The sequence below is a fragment of the Carica papaya genome, chromosome 9 (genome assembly GCF_054855325.1).
Source record: "Carica papaya isolate Zhongbai chromosome 9, ASM5485532v1, whole genome shotgun sequence".
Classification (NCBI taxonomy): domain Eukaryota; kingdom Viridiplantae; phylum Streptophyta; class Magnoliopsida; order Brassicales; family Caricaceae; genus Carica; species Carica papaya.
Window position 1 is genome coordinate 2,786,802 of NC_142317.1, and position 23,060 is coordinate 2,809,861.

Below are 23,060 nucleotides of genomic sequence, written 5' to 3' on the forward strand. Positions count from 1 at the left end.
TTAGTAATATTGGTTAAAAAATAATAATATGAATATTTTATTTTTATTAATTAATCTTATTGTAAATTGAAATAAAAACACACTTCATAGGTACGCTATTCCATACATTAAAAGACAAACATAAAAAGGATCCAGCATTACCAAAGTTGTAAATACTACATTTCAGATTTCAGAGCGCCTCCTTGTTTGGCCAATGCCTACGCTGTCTATTTACTAGACACTTAAATCCAAATTTAAAAGTGTGGTGGTGTGTGAAAAGTCAACAATGCCCTTATTTCAAATATTGTCCTCAAATAACAAGACAGCCAAAATGGTCCCAGTCTTGCGATGCGTATTATCATCTCCCCAAAAAGATAAGGGTATTTCCGTAATTTTAATATCAATAATTTCATAACGTCAAAACAATGTAAAATTTTATATTTTATTTATAATTTGAAGTAATATTCAACAAACTAGGGTCCGTGGTCCCTTTAAAATCAAGGGTTACAAGCTAACTTCCAAAGTGAAATTCCGAATTTACCCTTACTGAGTTTGCAACATGACCATTTTCCCGCGCAAGTGGAAATAACAATTAGCTAAAACCTGAAAAGGTTACTGAGATGAGATTAGATGAGGACGACCATCATCATGATGATCATGATGCTCCTGCTCTTCCCTTTCTGACCTTAGGGACCCCACTTCTTCACCTTCCTCCTCTTCACTTTAAAATCTGTCTGTCTCCCATTACCCGCAAATCAATGCTCCATATATATAAAAACTGTTTTTTTTTTTAAGAAAAAACCCAGGAAAAAGAGAAAATTCTCAGACAAATTCAAATATATTATAATTAAATTCCTTCTATATATATATGCCTCTTTGTATTTCAAAACCCAACACTCTGCCATTTCATTTCAAATTTGCTAAAACCCAAGCCACTGAGATGACGAGGGAGTGTGCCCGTCGGTACCCGGAATTCCCGGTTCCTGTGCTGCTTGGACTCACCGTAATTACCATACTCCTCTCTTCGTTCTCTCCGGTCGTGGGCTCACGTCCATGGTCCCACATCAAAGAAACCAATGGCTCTGATCTAATCTTTGGCGGGTCCAAGAAGTACGAGGGCTCATCGGAGTTCGTTCATTTACGTTACCACATGGGTCCCGTCCTCACCGCCAACATCACTGTACATATAATCTGGTACGGCACGTGGCAGAAGAACCAGAAGAAGATCATCCGCGAGTTCGTAAACTCAATCTCCGCCGTCGATGCTAGACACCCTTCCGTCTCCGGTTGGTGGAAGACCGTACAGCTCTACACGGACCAGACAGGTGCGAACATTTCCCGTACGGTGCGTTTAGGGGAAGAAAAGAACGACCGGTTTTACTCTCACGGCAAGTCCCTCACGCGCCTCTCCATACAGTCTGTGATAAAAAGCGCCGTGACGGCCCGGTCAAGACCGTTACCGATAAACCCCAAAAGTGGGCTCTACCTCTTGCTGACATCCGATGACGTGTACGTCCAGGATTTTTGCCGTTCCGTCTGTGGGTTCCACTACTTCACCTTCCCTTCCATCGTGGGTTACACGTTGCCGTACGCATGGATAGGGAACTCCGCCAAACTCTGCCCGGGCCAGTGCGCGTACCCCTTCGCCGTACCGGATATCCTCCCGGGACTGAAGCCGCTAAGGTCACCCAACGGTGACATAGGGGTTGACGGAATGATAAGCGTTATTGGTCACGAGATGGCTGAGCTGGCAACAAACCCATTGGTTAACGCTTGGTATGCGGGTCCTGACCCGGTTGCTCCGGTGGAAATAGCCGATTTATGCGAGGGCATTTACGGTACTGGAGGGGGTGGGTCTTACATGGGTCAACTCTTGAACGATCACGATGGTGCTACGTATAACATGAATGGGATCAGACGGAGATACTTGATTCAGTGGATATGGAACCATATTGTGAATTACTGCACTGGCCCTAATGCACTTGATCAGTAATTTTTTGTTTTGGGTTGAATTTTTTTTTTTTTACTCTTGCTTTTTGGGGCTGTTACTAGAAATGGCAGGGTTTGTGGAGCTTTTGGATGCATATGATTAGTTAAAACTAGTTAACGTTGTTAAATATGTAATAATTAATCGTATACTGTTTCTGTATACAAATAGATTGTGATTCCCGCCAGCTTTGAAGTGAAATTAGGTGTTATTGTAAGTTTTTTATTTAGTGATAATGAAGATATCTTCTTGCCGGAGCTTTTAAAAGAACATATTTATACACACACAGACACCCATATATATACATATATGTATATAGAAAACTGACCCATAATGAAGGTGGCATGGTTTGTGGGTGGCTGAGTTAGATGATTGTATTGAATGCGGGTTTTAGATGTTATTTACTGAATTTTTTGAAAGGTGTAGATTTGAAATTGCCATCACCCATTTTGATGTATAATCACTTGATGCTCGTGAATAAACCAATTTCTCGAGATGTTACTTTCGAGCTCTTTAATTTATTTAAATTCCTTTTTAATGGTGCTCGTTTAAGAAATACAAAGCTCTTCTCTGCATGGTGCACATTTTGGGAATAAGACTTTGATGTGAAAATTTATATTTGTTATTATTTAAAAATGTATTTATGCAATTATTTTAATTAATAATAGCATAATTTTTAAATAAATATATATATATAATATAGCCATTTTTGATTTAAATTAAAAAATATATATATAAATATTAACACATATAAGTAATGGTCTATAGATTCCATATAAAAGTAGTGGAAGAACAATAGACATGCATCAAAATGGATAATTAATTCTAAGAACATTATTATTATTTTTTGCTGAAATAATAATTTAGATTTTATGTTATTTATTTTTATTTAAATTAATTTTCGATTAAATTAGTTCTCTTATTTTTGATTTTTTTTTTTGTTTTAATAGAAATTAATGTTGTTAACTTAACTGTTGGTTGAATGTTACGTGATATATAACACAATATCTTATATGTTATTAAAAAAATTAATTTATAAATTTGATTAGTACTCAAACTAATAGGAATGTACTATGTATAAATAAATTTGATATGTATAACTATAAACTAATAGTGTTAAGTCTTATTAATGGTAAATACTAAATTAATTTTTTTTTTAAAATATAAGGATTAATTTAATCAAAAATTAAAATATAAACTTGTTTAAATAAAAATAAACAATATATAAATTAAATCATTATTTTAATATTTTCTATTTGAATTATCACTTCTCAATAATATCTTAATGGTTAAATTTTAAGATAAAATAATGTTAGTGCAATTATAAAATATTATATCCTTGTAATACATATAAAAGATATTAAAATTGAACAAGAGGTGAAATATATGAAATACTAATATTGCATGTAGTTCAAGTTTATTATTTCATAATTGATTTCTTATTTATTAATTAATTAATATGTAATAATAATTCATATATTTGAATGTATAAATAAATATGTTTTATTTAATTGAATAATTGATAAGTTATTTTTTTAATAAAAAATTATGTGTGCTCTTATAAAAATTATTTTTAATTATATTACGATTGATATATATATATTTATTTTATTAATAAATATATAAAAATATAATTTATTTAAATTCACAATTATAAATTTATATTATCATCTATCAACAAAATAATTATAAAAAAGCAGATTTTAATCCCATGTATATTTTCGTTAATTGAGAGGTTAGGAAATTCGCAGAAGATTGATTCTTGAACAACAAGATTCTTCTTTCTTCTCCTCCAAGAACATCATGCAGGGAATGGCGTCCTTGTCAAACTGAGAGTCACACTGTGTGCTCCAGTTTTTACCCAGTTAAGTTCATCAAACTCAGGCCCCACCTTTGCCCTCTTCCTAAGGAACTTTATTGGGATTTTCGCCGTGAGGCTTATCATTTATGGGTTGTGATTATTACTTACAAAAAAACTTTAAATATATATATATATATATATTTCTAACCTATCATTATTACTTTATTAAAAGCGACAAATTTTGATTACGAACTCAAAAAACAAAATAAAGGTTACCTAGCCATGAGAATGCTGAAGTTCTTTCTTTCCAGTCCCTTGTGTCTTCTTCACGTTCAATTAAGAACAACACCACCCACTAATGTTATCACAAAGATTAGCTTTCTGGGTACTAAAGAGCTCATTGATTTAGAAAATGTTATCACAAACAAACATTTAGTTCATATCGTAGTATAAGGTTTTCTAATTGAAGGGCAAGCTTCAAGTAGATGCAGAACTGAGGAGAGAAGAGTCTTTTAGCTAACATTTTCACTTTTCTTTACTGGGTATATTTTGGATTTTTGAATGGGAATCTGACGTTTGGTTTTTTCTTCTTTGAGAAGTTGAGAATGAAAAAATATCAAGCGGAAGCCAGCTGGCTAGCATTTTTTTTTTTTTGAGCAATCAAGTCTGCAAAAAGATACATTTGACCGCAACTGATGGCTTGTGTATATATAATGTAAGACAGTACTGAGAGTAGGTATAATCCTGTTAAATGATCAATAAACTAGCATTTCGTAGACGCAAATGAGCTTCAGAAAATTATATATGTGGCCGTAAAAAAGGCACTAGCGGCGCCTGGCCTGCTGCATTTCTCGTTCTTTTTTTGACTCCGAAAGAATTTGGTGAATAGAAAATAACCTGTGATTCATGCTTTTGTCTCTCCTAATCAAAATTTCTAGGCATGACTATCATAGAGTATCTATCATATTCTTTTCCCTTTTTCTTGGTCCCCCCCCCCCATTAGCCTCTGCAGATCATCTATGACTTCTTCATCCCAGGCCTGCGGTCAGTGACCTAGATTTATAATCTAGCTAAAGGATAAACTGCAAGTTTCTTACATAATCTTTTACATTTCAATTTAAGATTCTAAATAAAGTCACCATATATAATTCCTAAGTGCAATGTTTTTTTTCTTCGCTTAGATCATGTGACACAAGCATAATAGGTGAAAGATTCACTCAGCCACAAACACCGAAAGCAAATCAAAGACTTTTTTTGCAGTAACTAAGAAGTTTAGACATCCCATATCCGTAGACAGAATGGACAGACTGGTCTCCTGGACCCATTATATCATCGCGGGCTGCACCACAGTGGCGTAAACCTCAGACAACCTCAATAATTATTTGTTTATAGATCCCTACGACACTGTTTGAACTCATTTTACGGGACACTAGTTGTTTGTTTTGCTCTACGTCTTCGTAAGGTGTTTGTGAGGGTTATGCATTTATATATGGTTCAATAATATGGGTAAAGATGGGCTTGCAGATTGGTGTCCCAAATCATAATGAGGGCAGGTTAATTAGAAAAGTCGTTCACCCACATGCTTTAGTTTGCTTTCCATGGCCTTGTTGTTGAGTTGTTGCTGCCCTAATTTTGCTTTCCCTTTTCTAGCCTTTGTGGATAAAGTAAGTACCTGCAGGCTGTTCGTGCAGCATCTGTTAATTGTTAGCTCTTTCTCAAGATTAATGAATTCCAAAAAGAAAAACAGAAGGGAAAATAAATGCAAAGACTTGAAAGAGTTTGTTGCAAATTGATCGACAATTAATAAAGGAAGAGAGAGGATGAGGGGACCTCTAAAATATGGTCATTGCTCCCATCTAGTTTTCACGCAAGTTTCATGAAACATACAGTGAGCTGACATGGAATGAACAGGAAAATTGGGTACCACCTATCACGCGTTGAACTAATGATTGGCTGATTCTAAAAAGTGATTCTGAGATCTTCTCTAAGGACAAGAGTAGGTATGCATGACCTTTGACAATCGAAAGAGTAGTTTGAATTAATCTGTTTAGTTGACTGACGGTCTGAAAACAACAACGTTACAGGTTTATACAATTGCTAAACTAAATGCCATAAGACATGATATTATATATATATATATATCCCTACAGTGTATATAAATCTCAAGATCCAAGTTATATTCATTTCTTTTATTTCCAATCAATAAATTATCATCAACCTGCTATATATCCAAGTTCATAAATTTATTTACATCTTTTTTTTTTTTTAATTTTCACATCCTCTATTTTCATTCCAGAGCCTTCGATCAAAAGAAAATCATCCCTCCACTTACCATTAGTCGGTGGCCTTTAATGCTCATCTCCAAAACTATTTGACAAATCACTTTCTTCCATAATGTTCTCGGCCGATGTTACTCTGAATAATGCACCCGCTCAAGTCAAAGTCATTAGGTGGAAATGAACCCTACATTCTTCTCTCTGGGCATGTGTCTTGGAAAGAAAATATTAACCCCGTGAGTAGAGCAGACCCTACTGATTTCCAAATGCATGAACGTATAGGTAACTTAAAGAGGAATCTTTGCCCTAAAATCCAATTAAGAATTTCAGAATATATGATCATGAATCATAAAAGCAGTTAAGTGAGGTCAGATAAGTAAGTTTCCAACCACATATGTAACCATTTACCATGGCTGTAGAAGGAGATGTTATTGCATGGTCTTGGCTTACAGTAATCTGGTTAATCGGATCATTAAGATGGTAAAGAAAATTACCTTTGTGTTTCCGATAAACTTTTGGGCTGAACCAATTATTTTGTAGGCCAACATTGTTCCGTATAATCCAGGCCCATACAGTGTCTCTCCTGTAATCGTCTGCTTGTTCATCAATTTTCAGAGCATGAGTATAGAATTCACAGAGAGCATAACTGTACTTGATATATAAGAATCATAAGATTACGGTGCCTGAAAGACTTTTAAGACACACTTCTAAGTAAGAAGAAGTTAAGATATGAGAAAAAACTCCACTAAAAATAACAATCTTTCACCAGAAAGAAAGAGTTAAACTTCACTTCAAAGTTAAGCAGGCTTGCAAGTTGCAACAGTGTAAGAATAAAACTTATGCAAGCTCATCAAGATAAAAGATAGGAGCCGTATTCATCAATTATAACTACGTAATGCAGCAATCTCATCTGTATATTTAACTGTTGCTAGATTGAGAACATAACAAGTGCAAGGAATCTCTCAACTGCCGTAGGCATAGCAGAAAGAGATCATCAAGAGAAAAATAGGCAAATGCGAATTTGGTAATTGGACAAATCTTTGTCTGGGTGTATGTTTTTATATTTTCTCAAATTATTCTCATTATACAAGAATCAACCAGTAGCTAACAAAGAAAGAAATCTTTTTCCCTCGGAAATTAATAAAGAAAAAATTTTCATGCTACAGATTGGTTGCAGTTTGAAAGACGTTTAAGATGGTGAGAATGAAAATTCTATGACCACTTTGGATTCAGGAAGAATGAGATACTCAAATATTCATAAACCATCTTTCTCAAGAATTTCACTTTGATAACATAGGGCATTCTGCAACTTCATACCACGATAACCATTTATAAAATGCAATTTCAAATTTCACATGCATAACTTATTTCTATTTTATAGAAAATGATAATATGCTAATCAACACTGAGAAAACTAGATGGATAAGTACCCAATTCAACCTCCTTGGAGGAAGAACTGAAGCTTTAACTGACTCTGCCCATGCTTAATTTTCAACTAATGGCATATAAGCTCTCAGACTAGAGTTACTCTCACCATGGTACACTGGTAAAGAATGAACTATTATCGTAGGATTCATTTAGAAACACATGCTTAATTCATGCATACTAGGATCAAAATTCAATTAACCAACAATGAAAATTCTAATCCAAATGAATTCCAAGTGGAGTCACTGGGAGATGAATTTTTGTAATTTCCTGGTTGAAAAATGAATGAAAATAACTAACTTGTTTCAAATATTCCCTACAATAAACAATCTATAAATGGCGAACCACTACCAGAAGTTTTTCCTAATTATAAGCAGTAAGTTCTTCTTATCAAGCAAAATCCGCAACTGCTGATCTTTCCTTGAGGAAGTTTGTAAATAAAGTAAGAAGAGTCAAGACTTCTTGGGTTTTGTATGATTGTAATTGTCCGTTCATGGCCTTCATTACCCACACACATATATAGTAAAAAAACCTCCAGTACAGTTCATTTTTCTTTGATCTTGAAAAGGGCATTTACTATCAGAAAATGAACAAATTCATCCTTTACATAAATATGGATAAATTTGTGTAAATATCCGTTGCATTAATATGTTTTCAAACTTTACCACCTTTCCTTCATACGGTTATAATTTTCAAGAGTAAGTTTTCGGTTGATTGAATTTCAATTCTACAACTAGTTCATTGTCAAGCATAATTTATCTGAACAAGTTATCAACAGAAGTTGAGTTCATACCTCGACATAAGGCCCTAGGCTTTTTTTTTAAAAATCAAATGCACCTTCCTGGAACTATCTGAGTTGCCTGCAAACTCGCAGATTTCCAGACGGAAGACGAATTTCAAACATCAGGATTCAGTTCTAACAGAACAATGCAGCATGAAATGAATTACTAAAAAAGGCAAATTATTATTGCACTGGAAACTATTCCATAACTGGACTGTCTTAAAGGAAAAACACAAGTTCGCAGCAAAACATGATTTCACCAATAGTATATCCATAGAAAAAAAGGAAACAGAAAGAAAGAAACTTCAAGAAACAACAATGTTGTAAATATCCATCACTTGACTGAAGAAATAGACAATACATTGGAAACGGTAAAAAAAAAGCAACTTATGCCTTATTTCCATCATTCAAATTAACATAGATAGGGAGAGAAAGGTGATTGGACACTTCATCTTGCACATCCACATAAGAAAAAATTTGACAGCAACGGATCCAGAAAGGAATATAGATGCGTTTGGGTGGATCTGAACAAAGAGTATTTGAAAAAAAAAAGGATCACTATCCTTACTTCAAGAAAGATCAAGATTGCCCAGTCACTCAGTATCCCTCTCAAATCATTCAGATAACAAGATCATCAAGTTTCTATAACTTACTTCAAGATAATGCATAAATAGATAACTAAATCTTACCCTGCTTCCCTGAAGAGTTTTTAAATTAGGGAATGACACATGGAAGACATATGAAAGCTGATTGAGTATATTGTGATCTGTCATAGTTCCATACAGCTATTTTCACTAGACAATGTGCTGCCAGAAGGACTCATAACAAAGAATAATCCCTCTCAAAAAAATATTTTGCCTCTTGTCATTTCATACATTTTTCTCTTTGCAAGAGATGCTGTAAATGATGTACAGCCTAAGAAATATGCGAGAGCTCACTCAGCTTCCGAAACTATTTTATCTTACTAGCCGGAACCATCTGACTTATACCCATGGTATATCAACTTTGTCCTTTAAGGTTCTCATTTTGTAGATACTTCAATACTCCATATGCAACTGTTCCAGCAACAAATAGGGCAACTGTTGGGGTGAATGATGGGTATAGATACTTGACGAAGAATTTATCCCATTCTTCTGGAAGAAAGCCTGTAAACGAGGTAATAAATCATAATTTAGGAGTGACAGAAATCATTTACATTTTAGCATATGAAGAAAATAAAAGCGAATTATTCATACTATAAAATTAGCCTGCTTTACATGTTCACTCCTGCTTTTACAGGGTACAACTGAACTTCCTCCAGCCAATACCCAAAAAGACAATTTGATGTAACTTAAGAATTCAAAAACTTGTTTATCTATTTAACTTATGACTGAAGCTTTATGCTTTATCCATGATTTCATTATAGGCCAGTAAACAAGCTAATCAATCAAGCAGCAGCTACATCATGGTTTAACCTAATCACAGAAAACTCAGCCGAAACTCAAATTGACTTCAAGTTTACCAAATCCAAACATTTCTTCTCACGAATTGAAGCAAAAATTGAAAAATTCTCGTACATCAAATGCTCAATATCTCATCTCCCAAAACCAACATCCAATTTTTTCCCTCAGACAAACAGCAATGCTGTATTCACTAAAGGAATGCATAAATGTAGTAATTAACAAGCAATCAAGAGAAGGTAATTATCAGCACCTGAAGCTGCAAGAAGAATTCCCTGCAAAAGGATGATGCCACCAAGCCCCAGCCAAGCAAGAAGGAAAGCACTCTCGTTCTTATTCTGCTCCTTGGCTTTAATCTCCTCTTCTTTGCTCACAAACGTCGGTTTCTCCACAGGGACCCGCCTAATTATTGTTGCCCTCTCTCTCTTATCTCTCTGTTTCTTCTTACTACTCACACTGGATTTGTTAAACGTGGATGTAGAGGAAGAAGAAGAAGACGAAGAAGAGCCAAACCCTAGCCCAGATGAGTTAGGTTTTCTGGAAGGGACAGGCTCCTCAGTGGGTTCATTTTCGGTCTGGGAATTTTGGTATTTGACTGTGAATTGGGGTTTTTTGGTTGAGGGAAGAAGGAAGGTTTTGTACGGAAGATGGTGATACGGAGTGTGGATTTGAAGCGCCATTTTCAGTTTAGTTGGTTACTTTCTGCCCACGGGCTAGCGATGTAGCCGAAATTTGTGCCTTTTTACAGAATCGCTGCTTATATATATATATTTACCTTGGACCATAAACGACGTCGTGTGGAAAGTTGTTTAACCTTTCGGCAGTTGCAATAACGTCGTCGTTTCAAGAGTACCACTTCCAGGAGTCAACGAGAAGTGAGAGCTCCGGAAATAAGTACTCTTCTGGTCTATTTCCCTCCACAAAATTCAACATTTTCTCTCCTCCACAATTCCCTTTCTTGGTCTGGCGATGATAAGTGCTAGCTTTACTTAACCCGGAGTTCTTCTTTCTTTCGTCTGCTACTTCATGGATGCTGCTCTTTTCCATTATAATCTCTTCTCGTCATGGCCGTTCTCACTTTCCCGAACTCCCTCAATCTCTTGTTCGGGTCAAGGAATCACTTTCGTCGTAGAGGGAATCGGTGCATTTGCTCATTCTCCAGGGTAACCGGAGAGAATTCCACGGCGATTCTCTGGTTCAAGCAAGATCTCCGCGTCGACGACCACCCTGGCCTCCTCGCGGTCTCTAAATATCGAGCCGTAGTTCCTCTTTACGTCTTCGATCACCGCATTCTCTCTCGTGAGCACTATATTCATTTTTCAATCTTCTTTTCCAATTAGCAATTTGATGCTTTTTTAATTTTTGGCTGATTATTGAGTTCTTTTTCCTGGTTTCATTTGAAAGTTGAGTTTCTTGTTTGTTTCACTATATGAGTAGAGCTCATTGTGGAATCAAAGTCCATTAAACTTGAATATGAGCGCTTTTCATGTAGAAAGCATTTATCGAATCAAGCACACATTATGTGACTTTCTGTTACAATGAAGAGTAGACCCGATGTCGTACAGAGAAAATGTGCTTTTTCGACATGTATTTGTTTGCTGATTTTGGCAATAATGCATGTAGGTTACTCTGATGAAATGCTAGAACTTGTTGTTTTTGCATTGGAAGATTTGAGGCAGTTTTTGAAAGAGAAAGGATCCAATCTGATGTTCAGGTTTGGGAATGCAGAAAGCGTCCTACAAGAGCTTGTAACAAAGGTTCTCATGTGTTCCCATTAGATTTTCATTCTGTGATTACTAGCTTCACACTCCAGGCATGAGGCAAAACTTTGAAGCTTTCTTGTTCTCTTACCTTGTTAAACTCATCCCGGAGTATTGGAACAGGTGCAAGCTACCGATGTATATACCGAAGAGGAGGTAGAGTATGAGTTAGTAAGAATAACGGATATTGTGAAAGGTACATTGGAGAAGATTTCCTCTTTAGAGGAAGGCCCGAGGATTTCACTATGGCAGACTCCATTTTACAAGATTAAGGTGGTTTTTCTTTTCCCTTATTCCTGTTTCTCTTATATGAAGTCCTTGCATGAATATTTAGTTATCTGCACTAATGCTGTATAGGATCTGAAGGACCTGCCTGCATCATATGAGGACTTTAAGAAACTTGAACTACCTCCAACATCACCAATTCTGGCCCCAGCATTACCTGGTGTAGGGATCGATCTGCACTGGGGTAAGTGCTAGTGTTACAAATCTCAATTTCTTGTTTTCTTGTTGTTTCATTTCTGAATAGACTCTGATATGGAATTCTGATTAACCTAGGGAAAATAATTACTGAAATATGGCTCAGGTCCTCTACCTACAGTTGATGACTTGAAGGAATTCATGAACAATAATCCATGCAAATCAGAAGACAGCTGGCGTGCAATAAAAGAGATATCTGCTGAAACCACATTGCAGGAAAGGTTTTCCAAATCAGGGCAAAGAAATAAAGACAATTTAAATTTCAAATACTCCAAAAGGAAGAAGCTAGATAAATCTGTTTTTGTCACACAGAAGGCAAATATTGTTGGAGGTGGAACAAATGCTATATTAAATGCCTTGGCTGGGTACTTGAGATATTTGGAGGGAACAGCTCGAGATGATTGGCAAGAGTATGTGGTGAACATTTACCAGATTCATTCTGATTACGTATTAGGATATTTACAAGGGCTACATACTCCGAAACTTGATTTTATCTTAAAATAACAGTTTTCCCCCATGATTTATTGCCAGGGTCCATGAACGGCTGCGAGATGCTGAAAGTCGTAATGGATCTTCATTTCTTAAACTTTTTGGGCCTGCTCTTTGTCTTGGCATCATATCAAGAAGGAGAGTTTATTATGAAGCAATCAAGTATGAGAAAGAACGGAATGCTGGATTTCTTTCTCCTTTTGGATATTCAGCAGTCACTGTTGCTGCTGCAGCAGATGCTGTGTGCTCAATGGAGGTGTGACAGTATTTTTCTTTTTTTTTTTTTTTATTCATCTCTCTTACATCTTAAGTGGTAACAATTGGTTGTTATCTGATGTGATTCCTTATCCTCAGCTTTTTTTTCTGAGCCTATCATTTTCAAGCATCTTTAAAGTATTTTTCATTTCTTTGACAGTGGTATTGGCTTGTGGCTCTAAAATGTCAAATAAGTGATGAAGGAAGATATTCTATAAGGATATGGAGATGGAAGGGCTATCTAATTCAGGTATGCATCAGAAAATAGGTAAATGCATAATAGTTGGTCCTGGTACAATTTCTTATTTTTGGCATTCATTTTTGTTTGATGGCCCTCAAGGGGTTCTTTAAAGTTTGAACCTCTGCGCTCTTGAGAAAGAGGGGGACTCACTTTAAGTGAGTTGGTCTTTTGTCATTTACTTAAGCAAGAGATTCAACTTTTAATATTATGTTATGCTGTTTCAGTACACAGTAGTTGGTCATGGAGGTCCTGCTGTTCTGCTCGGACTCACTTTAAGTGAGTTGGTCTTTTGTCATTTACTTAAGCAAGAGATTCAACTTTTAATATTATGTTTTGCTGTTTCAGTACACAGTAGTTGGTCATGGAGGTCCTGCTGTTCTGCTTGTTCATGGTTTTGGTGCTTTTCTGGAGCATTATCGCGATAATATGGATGGGATAGCTAAAGGTGGAAACAAGGTTTGGGCTATCACAGTTCTAGGATTTGGCAAATCAGAAAAGCCAAATATTGTCTACACTGAAATCATGTGGGCCGAGTTGCTGAGAGATTTTATCATTGCAGTTGTTGGTGAGCCAGTGCATTTAGTGGGGAACTCAATCGGTGGTATGTTCCAACATGCATGAACTGTCTGTGTGCTCTCTCTCTCTCTCTCTCTCTCTTGCAGGCACACAGCACTTCCCCACAAAGTGGCTTATCTGCTTTATTTCAGCAACTTGTTATTGGTTTCATTTAGTTGTCTAATTGTTGTTATTCACTATTTCCAGGGTATTTTGTTGCTATAGTTGCTTGCTTTTGGCCTACTTTGGCCTTGTCCACAGTCCTTGTTAACAGTGCTGGCAATGTGATTCCTGGTTTTTCTTCTGGACAAGTTTCCGGAGTAAGTTCCACGCAAATCCAACAATGTCATGAATCAATCAGTTTTGGAACTGCCGATTTTCTGGTCATGAAACAGTCAATTTGGTTCCATCTAGCTTTTTCTGTTACATTGTACCATGTTATATGCACTTCTCAAGTTGGTTGGAAACTGATGATGCACTGTATGGCACCAGCTTGTGTCTTGCAGGCGCAAGTGTCGATATGTATGTGCGGTGATATTTGTGCTTATTATAAAAAGGGTGCCAGGAAAATAACAAATATTTTCTATAACAAAAAAAAAGTGCCTTAGTGAGTATCTAAAAGTTGTTACACAAGGAATCCGACTGCTCTAAATTGAGCTATCTATGGGTTACTTTGTGCAATATGTCATTCTTAACTTAGTAAAGGATCATTAAAATGTTTTCAAGAAAAGGAAAAATAACTTATATGTCATGTCTCAATTTAGTTTCTTTTCCTGTAAGAAATCAAGGTTTTGATGGAAAAACCCTGAGAAATTTGTGCAGAAGTACTACTACTAGATGGACACTAATAATCCAAGATTGGCATGACATGTGACCTTTGTATGTGTGTGTGATCAATCCATTCATTTTAAGCTTACCTACCAGTCCTTCATAGTTCTTGCTGATCTTCTGCTCTTAGCATAAACGAGGAGTCCTATATAAATTCAAGTTCTACTTATTCAGCATGCTTAGTGCAGCCTTTATCAGTCTTAACAGTGGATGGTTCACACTGCAGTCTGATTACAATCAATAGAATTTATTGTCTCTTTTGCTTCGATCTATTTCAGGAGAGACAGGCTTCAGGAGCTGCATGGGTGGGTGCTCGACTCCTCTTGTTCTACTTGAGATTGAATCTCAAGAACATATTAAAAAACTGCTATCCAACTGTAAGGAGTGTTTTCCTGCAAGTGCTTTCGACTTTCCCTTTTTTTTTTTTTTGTGATTCCTGTCTGTATGGTGTTTGACTTTTCTTTCTTTCACGCTGCAGAGGTCAGAGCGAGCTGATGATTGGCTTATTAAAGAAATGTTAAGAGCAGTATCCTCTCTATTGATGGAACTTTGATTTTTGAGCATGTATGCGCACATGTACTTTTGCATCTGCATTTGTGTGTTCGCATTTATTTAGCAAATAGTTTTAGGGACCACATATCTATATTGACAAACATCACCTTAACCTTTACTTAAAGTCCCATGACCCTGGCGTTCTTGTGGTCCTGGAAAGCGTACTCAGCTTCAATCTCTCAATTCCACTTAATTATCTCTTGAGCGGATTTGAGGAAAAAGTCCTTATTATACAGGTTAATGGTTAAATATCAAGATGCCTTAAAAACATGATAATCTTGGTAAATTCATTGTTCTTTCTTGTTTAGATTATGCGCTCACTGCTTTATTTATTATATAGGGAATGAAAGATCCAATCTCGGATTCCAAAACAAAACTAGCCATGTTGAAAGAGCATTGTAATGGGGTTGAAATTAGGGAATTGGATTCAGGTAAGTCAACTCAAACCTTGTCGCTACTTCTGTTTCCCATCCTGGAAATGTTCTTTTGTCATTCCTTTTCTTCTTTTCTTTGACTTTCCAGGTCACTGTCCCCATGATGAGCTACCTGACGAAGTTAATTCTATCATCTGTGAATGGATAGCGAACGTTAGAGCCAAGTCACTAGCAGGGAGCTTATTTTAGTCCGCTCCTTTGTTGCCTTGTTTAATGAAAGCAAAAGAGTTTTTCCATTTAGAATTGCACTTTCATACATCCCCTAGCATGGATGGAAAATCTGTCTGCTAACATCAGCAGGTGAATAGACAGCGGACACCTATCTTTTTTGCTTATTTTTTAATAATTCTTCTAACCTTAAAATGTAATTTCAGGACAGGACATATTTATACTTACGGGAAGAAACAATGAGATCAGTCACCTCTTTCGTTATTTTTTGGTGGTTCAGTCAAGTGGGCTGTAACTCAGGAAATTTAGTTGACAGCTAACAGCTTGACATCCTTCTAGTTCCATAAGATTTTTCCTGCCAGGACATTATCCTAATAGTCAAGCCAGAGAGCAGAGGCTTTGCACAAAGTCAATTTCATAACTTGGGAAACCAAACCTATGTAATAATGAACTCTGTTCATGATAGGTGAATCTGAATTCGTGGGTTTTCTGAACTGCTAATTCCCCGAGTATGTTTAATACTAAATAGTCCGGCTCAACTTTTTTCTTGAGAAACTACCCAACCTCATAAATTGGACCTGGGTTCTTACACACACACACACACACACACACACAAAGATAAAAAAACTAGCACATCAATTCTCTGAAAAATTTGGGCGCAGAAAGTTTGAATAAATTGATCGGCGGATGCCATAACTTGGTGCAAAACATAGTCAGTTTGCCAACAACTAATGAAATCTGTTTGCCAAATTTTTTCTTGGCAGATTATCAAACTGGGATTAGGTTTCGTTTGCATTTGCTAGGCCTCGTGCGCAATTATTCAATTTGTATATGTAGGGTTACAAAGTCCCTCACCCACAGACAAGGGCAACCATCTGCTGATCCAACCAACACAAGCCTTCAAAAAAGAATATGATCAGCATGAGCTGCAGCAACACTCTAAATAGCCTTGCAAATCCACCTTAGCCAAAATATATAGAGCCAATGCCCCAGGAGCTCCTGCTGCCTCCTTTAAATCAGCCACCAATGCATTTAGTTGGTTGCCATGCCGATCAATGCTTTTTGTTTATCTTGAAATATAACTTTTATTGATGTTTCCTTCCCTCTTTGCCTCTGAATTGATACTTCATCCAGAACAGGAGCCGCTCTTACTTCTCTCCCGCCAATTTCACTTCATTTAGTAAACAACTTGTGTCGGGAATTACGCCATCACCATAGTGCCTGATAATTCCTTCCCCTATGAGGTCATTCAACAAATCAACTGGTTCTTTGGCTCCTCCATGCTGCAAGAATTTTGTTCTGAGAGCAGTTCCAGTGGTCAAAGATAGTGGATCCTCTTGGCATAGCTTTTGCCATATAGTTGCAGCAAAACATCTGGCATACAAGTAGCTATAATAACCTACAACCAAATAATTGCAAAGATTACCAGAAATAGGTCTGATATTCCATTAAATCCTGTAACACAAAGTAGCATCTGAAGATGATTTATTTACGTGTGGGGAGAAGAAACAATTATCCTCAACCCAAATAAGTATTTGATTATCTGTGATTTAACTTACCTGCACCATAATTTATCAGGTGACTAAATCGTATGTGCCAATTAGTGCCCTCCACATGCTTCCAGCTTGTATGTTGCCTTTTTAATTCTGCAACCATGGAACTTGTATCTCTATGAATGGCTGCTTGTTCCCCAAAGAGTGTTTGGTCAACCAGGGCATAAAAAGTCTGACAGAATGCAAATGACATACACAGGTAAAGACTATTTTCTGTCCCATTGCATAAGAGAAAAGTATGCCTTATTACACCACTGGTTGAGTCAAACCTGACGCTGCAATTCGGTTGCAGCAAACATGTCTCTGGCACCTTGCATTGATTTTACCAACTTCTCAGGAATAATTTCACCAGTTGAATAGTGTCTAGCAAACGTCTTTAAGACTCTGTAATCCCAAGCGTAATACCTAAAAACACTAGAATCAATGACACTGAAATCCAAATGCAACACAATATATGCGTATGCATACATACATAGCATGTGCATCATATGTCTCCAAAAGCCAAAAATATATTAGATTCATCAGGAATAAGAAAAAGAGATAACTATATTGTGGGAATTTGTAAATAGTTTATACTCACTCAAACAGGTTTGAAGGCATCTCGGCCAAGTCCAGAACCACCCTGGTACCAGAAAAATGTTGGTAATCCTACAAAACATGTACACATCATGCTGGGGTTAAAGGGAAAAGAAACTAAGGCCGCCACGTTTCTTCTTGTATGTCTGTTAATTAAATGTTAATGATATACCGTCCGTGAAAGTAAAGAATGGAGAGCATGCCCAAACTCATGAAATAAAGTCTCTACTTCTGAATGATTAAGTTTTACAGTTGATGATTCACGAAAATATGAAAAATTGCAAACGAGCGCCACAACCTGCAGTAATGCCAAAAGAAATAATTTAATCGATGGCTAGAGGAATGAATAGAAATAAACTACATATTTTTTTCTCCCTTTCTCTTTTTCACACAGAATATTTCAAAGATTAGTTTCCAATCTTTAGATTTATTTTGATGCTAAAATGGTATCCAATAGAAGAAACTAGAATGTAAGAAAGAGCTGATTAATGCTAATTAAACTTAATTAGCTTATTAACATACAGGAAGTTGATACTCTGTATCAGAAATTCGGCGTGCTCCTTTAATTGCAAAATTAGCACAACCTGGATACTTGCCCTCCCTTGAGTACAAATCAAGGTACAGATACCCTAAATCACCCTGCAATATGTGCATGCACCTATTTAAGAATGGGACATTGTGAAAGAACAAAATCAAATTAAGAATAGTTTGCACCAGCATTGTCAAAGGTTGACTTTTGCAGTGACGAGGGAACACCATGAAATTCTCACAAGTTACCAAGAAGCAAGGGGATATATGTGCTAAAGTAACACTAGAGCAGGTAAAACAGTTAATCACATGAAACTATTTGAGATGGCAGAGATCAAAATGAAACAGAAAAGGCACAGAGTTAATTCATTTGATTCCAAAATCCTTAAATTACTTCAACATGGCAAAAGAACTATGGAAGGAGTTTGGTCATGAAAAAGAGTTCTATAATCTTAATATGGCCTGTAATCTAATGCTTTCAAACCTAACATATACTTCTTCAGGGTGATGGAGGGACATTTTAAGCACATCAGGGTGCCATGATTCTCCAGGAGCCATAGGAACATCGAAAAATGTGGCACCAAATAGTGACTTCACCAGCACTTTCAGTCCCTCAATACATTGAGGCAAGGGAAAATATGAAGCCACAACCTGCTCCAAAAAGAAAAAGAAATCCTAAAGAGATTAGAAAAAGGAATCCTCACATTTGAAATATGAAGAAAATTTTGAACATTCCTGAAAAGCAAAGACATCCTAATACCCTATGTTAACCGAAAAAACTACTGTTGCACAACAAATATACATGACCGATCTTCATGTTATGAACAAGATCCAAATAAAAACAAGTGCATAACTTACTGAAGAGTCCAAATTGTAAGCAGAAGATTTCATCATTGCTGTGTAATGTGTCTCATCCCATGGTTCTAACTCTACAAAATCTTCACCAGATTTGTCTCTTTTGAAATCCCTGATTGCCCTAAATTCCTAGAGTGAAGTCAATTGCTCATTAGATTACTGAATATGGATACTGCAGCATAATCAAAGCAACAACTAGGTGGTATGCATTCTCGCATTATAAAAGTTCAGAAGAGATAGTACCTCATCAGCCTTTTGACGGACCATCTCGCTCATCTCAAGCAAAAAGGATTTTACAACCTTTGGTGATGAAGCAAGGTTTGGCTTCACTGTAAATTCAGCATAGGATTTGTACCCTATTATCTGCAATTCTCAAGAAAACAAATCCATGCTCCACTAAGGCAAACCATTTTCTTTTTAAAAAATTAAGATTAAACTGAAGAACATGCATATGGAATATGATCTATGGTCCAATTTCTTATTAACTCATCACACAGAACAAGAAATTCCACAAAAGAAAAAGGTTCATATTAGCGTATCAATGAATAATATCATACAATCTCTTTACATACAAGGGTAAATTGAGAGCTAAACTATTAAATCAGCAATCGAAGAAAATTTAGACATTCTGACAGAAAGCACCTCATTCTGTCACAGTTAAAAGGTATCCACTTCTACTAAAAAACTATTTATCTATTATGATGGCTTATAAATTGGAAGATTAAATGAATTCTCCTGGAAATTTTAGAGAAAGTTCTTTTCAAGTGGTAAAATTGATGGTTACAATTTAAAAATCATAATAAATATGTCCGATAGGAACTATAAAGTTATATTATTTTGCGAAATCTGAATGCTTCTCTAGTTCTGTGCATAATGAGAAATGGCCAACTTCTGTATAGGATGACTACCTGTGCAAGCTCATGACGAGCAACTATAAGCTTATCAAGAACTTCAAGGTTTGAGCATGGAACTGAGTTTCCTTGCACATATGCCATTTTCCTAACCTGAACACAGAAACCAAAATCATCAGTGTAATGATAGAAATTAAATAGCAGGTGATTTAGTATCTGCAAAATGGAAGATTAATATCATCACTCAATAAATTTACCACAATACTGAATTTAGCTCACGCAATCTACAGTTAGTACTGAAATATAACACAAATATTTCAGACATTTGAAAACAATACAACTCCCCTCGCCCCTACCCCCAACTTCAAGAACAGAGAAAAATAATACAGCATCTGATGAAGAAAAAAGAGAACTACTTGCTCATCTGGTGTCCATTGCAGAACAGAAGAAAGAATCCGAGGCTCTGTAGTTATTTGAAATCCCTTCTCTTTCATTTTATTCTTAGCTACTGCATCTCCCGAAGCAAGACGGTAAATGGGCTTAAGGAGATGGTGTATGCGCTTTGGAATGCATGATGCTGGGAATATATTGACATGACCTGGGTCGCTTGCAATATTTTCACCGAATCTGGCATAGATTTGAGAAACGATAAATTGTAACCAATAGCTTGCTCTATGGGCATAATTTATTAAATACACCGAACACTTACTCTCGACATAGCTGAAAAATCTCTAGGTTTAGCTTATTTACTCGATCCAACTTCTCTGCAAAGTACGATGGGGTATCATCTTATCAAAACAGCAATAATGCATGACATGACATAAAAAGAAGAATGATGTGATCATGAGAACCATACCAGGACATAGATGAATTCCGCCCCTTTCAAAGTCAATCCGCAAGTGATGAGCCGCTCTATGAGCTTCCTTGGTAAGCAGATAATCATCTTGCTCGGCTTTTTTTACCGCATCATAGAGAGTATGATTTGTATTAAGATACTGCATGTTAACATGGGAAGCTCCAAGTGGTTACCAGAAACAGCTTATGAATTCGTAATTGATCACTTTGACAAGCATAGAATCAACTTTAATGACCGAATTTCAAATCTGCAAATAGACTTTCTCGAGGGGAAAAAAGAAAAGCTTAGTATCTAAGGCATAGTGCACAAGATGTTCTACACTGCTCTTATATTTGGTGGACATTCAATTTGAACTGATTCTGATTTAATTACAAATCCGCTAGATAAAGAATGATATATCAAAGTGCAACCAAGCAAAATAGCTTCTAAATCATGTGATAAACAATCTCCATATACACTTTTCCTATCATGTTTTAGATTACTTCTTCATAGCCTTTGATTCCTCATCCTAAAGAATGTGTGTTCATTAAGATATCTGAGTGCATATATACCCACTCGATGTAACTAGTATGTCCTTGTAACGTGCATCAATACAATTAAAGAAGCAAGAGCATTAATGAAACCAAGAAAACTTCACTGATAAAAGAATAACTGGTCAGCTTCTCACATGTAGATATTCATTTAGTCTCATTGATGCCTTGTGAGCCTCCTCAACAAATTCCCTGATAAACCATTAAGTCATTGACACTAAGAACAAGCACAAATGAATTTTTGTAAGATAATATTTAATGAAGCATAATAAAAGATAAAAAATGCATTTTTCAAATTTGGTAAAGAACAACCTGTCTGGATGAGTTTGTCTACAGAGTTCCGCAGAATCAATAACAGAACAAACCTATTAGACAGGAACCACGTCACTCCAATCATCTAAAAGCTCAAAGTAACAGTGCTATAGAGAATACATATATTATTTTAGCAGAAAACCAACTGTATCTGAAATTTCATCCATAGCTCGAACAATCTCCGCAGATGAAGGCATCCCTGATATATAATTCACCAGTTCCCCACACCTAACAGGAAAAAATTAATTACATTTTTCTCAGCTTCTAAACAAGGAAGTAAAAGACAAGTAACTTCTAAAATCATATACGGTTCTAATTCACAACAATGGATATTATGCATCAAGCTCATTAGAACATTTAGTTTGAAATTGATTAAAAAAGAAAAGGCCTACTGTTTTTTGGTTATATTTTCCCTAGTTTCCTCAGGGGCCAATTAGTAGTGGATACACACACACACACACACACACACACACACACACACACACTAACATAGAGTTGAAAAAACCAACAAGCATAAACCTCACTCATACCAGACATGTGAATCAATGATAAGAACCGAGTAAAACATTAGTGTTCAGAGTTTCAACCAAGACATTAGCGTTCAGAGTTTCATTCCTATGTTTTTCCTGCTATTTTCTCGGCAACCAGGCGGAAGCAAACTGACTCAATCATCATCAAACCAAAAATTTGACTCAGAAACAAGAGCCAACTAAGACATTAACTTCACTTCCTATGTTTTTCCTGCTATTTTCCCGCGGCCAAACGCAAACTAATTCGAGCATCGTACATTCTATTCTGTTTACCTCTCGATGGCGTCGTCTACAAAGCGTTGAAATCCCTTGGGGTTCTTGAGATGGTCAAATCCGTAGAGACCGGTGGGGGCTCCGTTTGGTTGAGGAACCGCCCGGCTGTAGAAGTTCCGGCTCCATGAAAGATCCGAATTGCGTGTTCTGATAACGTTTCCGGCACAAAGATTCGAAGCAAGCTTGAGGATGCGGCTCCACATTGCTTTAGAACTGCCGTCGGGTGTTTCCGTGGAATTTGAGTGACTCGCCCGCAAGATACCGCCACATAGGAAAAGGAGAAGGCGAGCTGAGCTACCTGAAAGCAAGGGAAGACAACGTCTCCCAGTGTAGCCAAACAATATGAGGCGCGGATAATGATGACCGAGTTTCCAAACAACAGCTATTGCCAGAAATTTCAGGCCATTTTTGGGCCCATTCCAAATGATCTTGTTCTTCATGTCTTTACCTCCGACAAAATATGAGGGTTTTGGGCCGTTTTAGTTAAATATTATTAGAATAATACATCATAAAATTTATAAATATTTAATAGAATTTTAGATTTTATTATTTTATTTACATAACAAATTTTATAGAAACTTAAATTTTAGTTAAAATAATTTTACATAATTTTAAATTTATTTCATAAATAAATTTTAACATTAATTTAAATATTACTCTTCCGCAGAATTTATTGTAAGGAAGTTTAATACTTTCATTCATAAAATAATTAAATTGATCAAAATTCTAATTATTTTTCAAGTCCA

At 36.2% G+C, this 23,060-nt stretch overlaps 4 protein-coding genes and 1 long non-coding RNA gene across 7 annotated transcripts; 2 read left to right on the plus strand and 3 right to left on the minus strand.

Moving 5' to 3' along the window:
• The first annotated feature begins 773 nt into the window (after positions 1 to 773).
• On the plus strand, positions 774 to 2,223 carry EXL3 (EXORDIUM like 3). The gene has a single exon (XM_022053924.2). It carries the CDS (start codon positions 848 to 850, stop codon positions 1,970 to 1,972), a length of 1,125 nt encoding a protein of 374 aa, XP_021909616.2. The 5' UTR covers positions 774 to 847; the 3' UTR covers positions 1,973 to 2,223.
• Positions 2,224 to 4,993: 2,770 nt separating this feature from the next.
• LOC148239723 (uncharacterized) lies at positions 4,994 to 6,531 on the minus strand. The gene is made up of 2 exons (XR_015816331.1): positions 6,100 to 6,531; positions 4,994 to 5,446 (listed from the first exon to the last, which is right to left on the minus strand). It is a non-coding gene; the product is annotated as an uncharacterized LOC148239723 (long non-coding RNA).
• A 2,456-nt stretch (positions 6,532 to 8,987) lies between these two features.
• Positions 8,988 to 10,436, minus strand: LPA2 (low psii accumulation2). The gene is made up of 2 exons (XM_022053371.2): positions 9,942 to 10,436; positions 8,988 to 9,394 (listed from the first exon to the last, which is right to left on the minus strand). The coding sequence occupies exons 1-2, from the start codon at positions 10,366 to 10,368 to the stop codon at positions 9,249 to 9,251; spliced, it is 573 nt and encodes a 190-aa protein (XP_021909063.2). The 5' UTR covers positions 10,369 to 10,436; the 3' UTR covers positions 8,988 to 9,248.
• Positions 10,437 to 10,599: 163 nt separating this feature from the next.
• Positions 10,600 to 15,944, plus strand: LOC110823526 (DNA photolyase). Of its 3 annotated transcripts, none has more exons than XR_015816330.1 (15): positions 10,600 to 10,987; positions 11,312 to 11,445; positions 11,572 to 11,721; positions 11,806 to 11,917; positions 12,035 to 12,338; positions 12,460 to 12,673; positions 12,833 to 12,922; positions 13,259 to 13,514; positions 13,676 to 13,788; positions 14,575 to 14,673; positions 14,775 to 14,822; positions 14,974 to 15,084; positions 15,189 to 15,279; positions 15,371 to 15,582; positions 15,657 to 15,944. XR_015816330.1 is itself a non-coding variant. In XM_022053923.2 (14 exons), the coding sequence occupies exons 1-14, from the start codon at positions 10,753 to 10,755 to the stop codon at positions 15,469 to 15,471; spliced, it is 2,058 nt and encodes a 685-aa protein (XP_021909615.2). In that variant the 5' UTR covers positions 10,600 to 10,752; the 3' UTR covers positions 15,472 to 15,944. The 3 variants fall into 3 exon arrangements, 1 of the variants encoding a protein (XP_021909615.2); XR_002541426.2 differs by having other exon boundaries at positions 15,662 to 15,944; XM_022053923.2 differs by having other exon boundaries at positions 15,371 to 15,944.
• A 235-nt stretch (positions 15,945 to 16,179) lies between these two features.
• Positions 16,180 to 22,769, minus strand: LOC110823525 (Zincin-like metalloproteases family protein). The gene is made up of 17 exons (XM_022053921.2): positions 22,315 to 22,769; positions 21,658 to 21,739; positions 21,512 to 21,564; positions 21,337 to 21,391; positions 20,670 to 20,808; positions 20,523 to 20,577; positions 20,230 to 20,440; positions 19,871 to 19,966; positions 19,206 to 19,325; positions 18,966 to 19,091; positions 18,603 to 18,758; positions 18,102 to 18,218; positions 17,752 to 17,877; positions 17,584 to 17,651; positions 17,273 to 17,408; positions 17,010 to 17,175; positions 16,180 to 16,849 (listed from the first exon to the last, which is right to left on the minus strand). The coding sequence occupies exons 1-17, from the start codon at positions 22,752 to 22,754 to the stop codon at positions 16,599 to 16,601; spliced, it is 2,397 nt and encodes a 798-aa protein (XP_021909613.2). The 5' UTR covers positions 22,755 to 22,769; the 3' UTR covers positions 16,180 to 16,598.
• Positions 22,770 to 23,060: the final 291 nt, after the last annotated feature.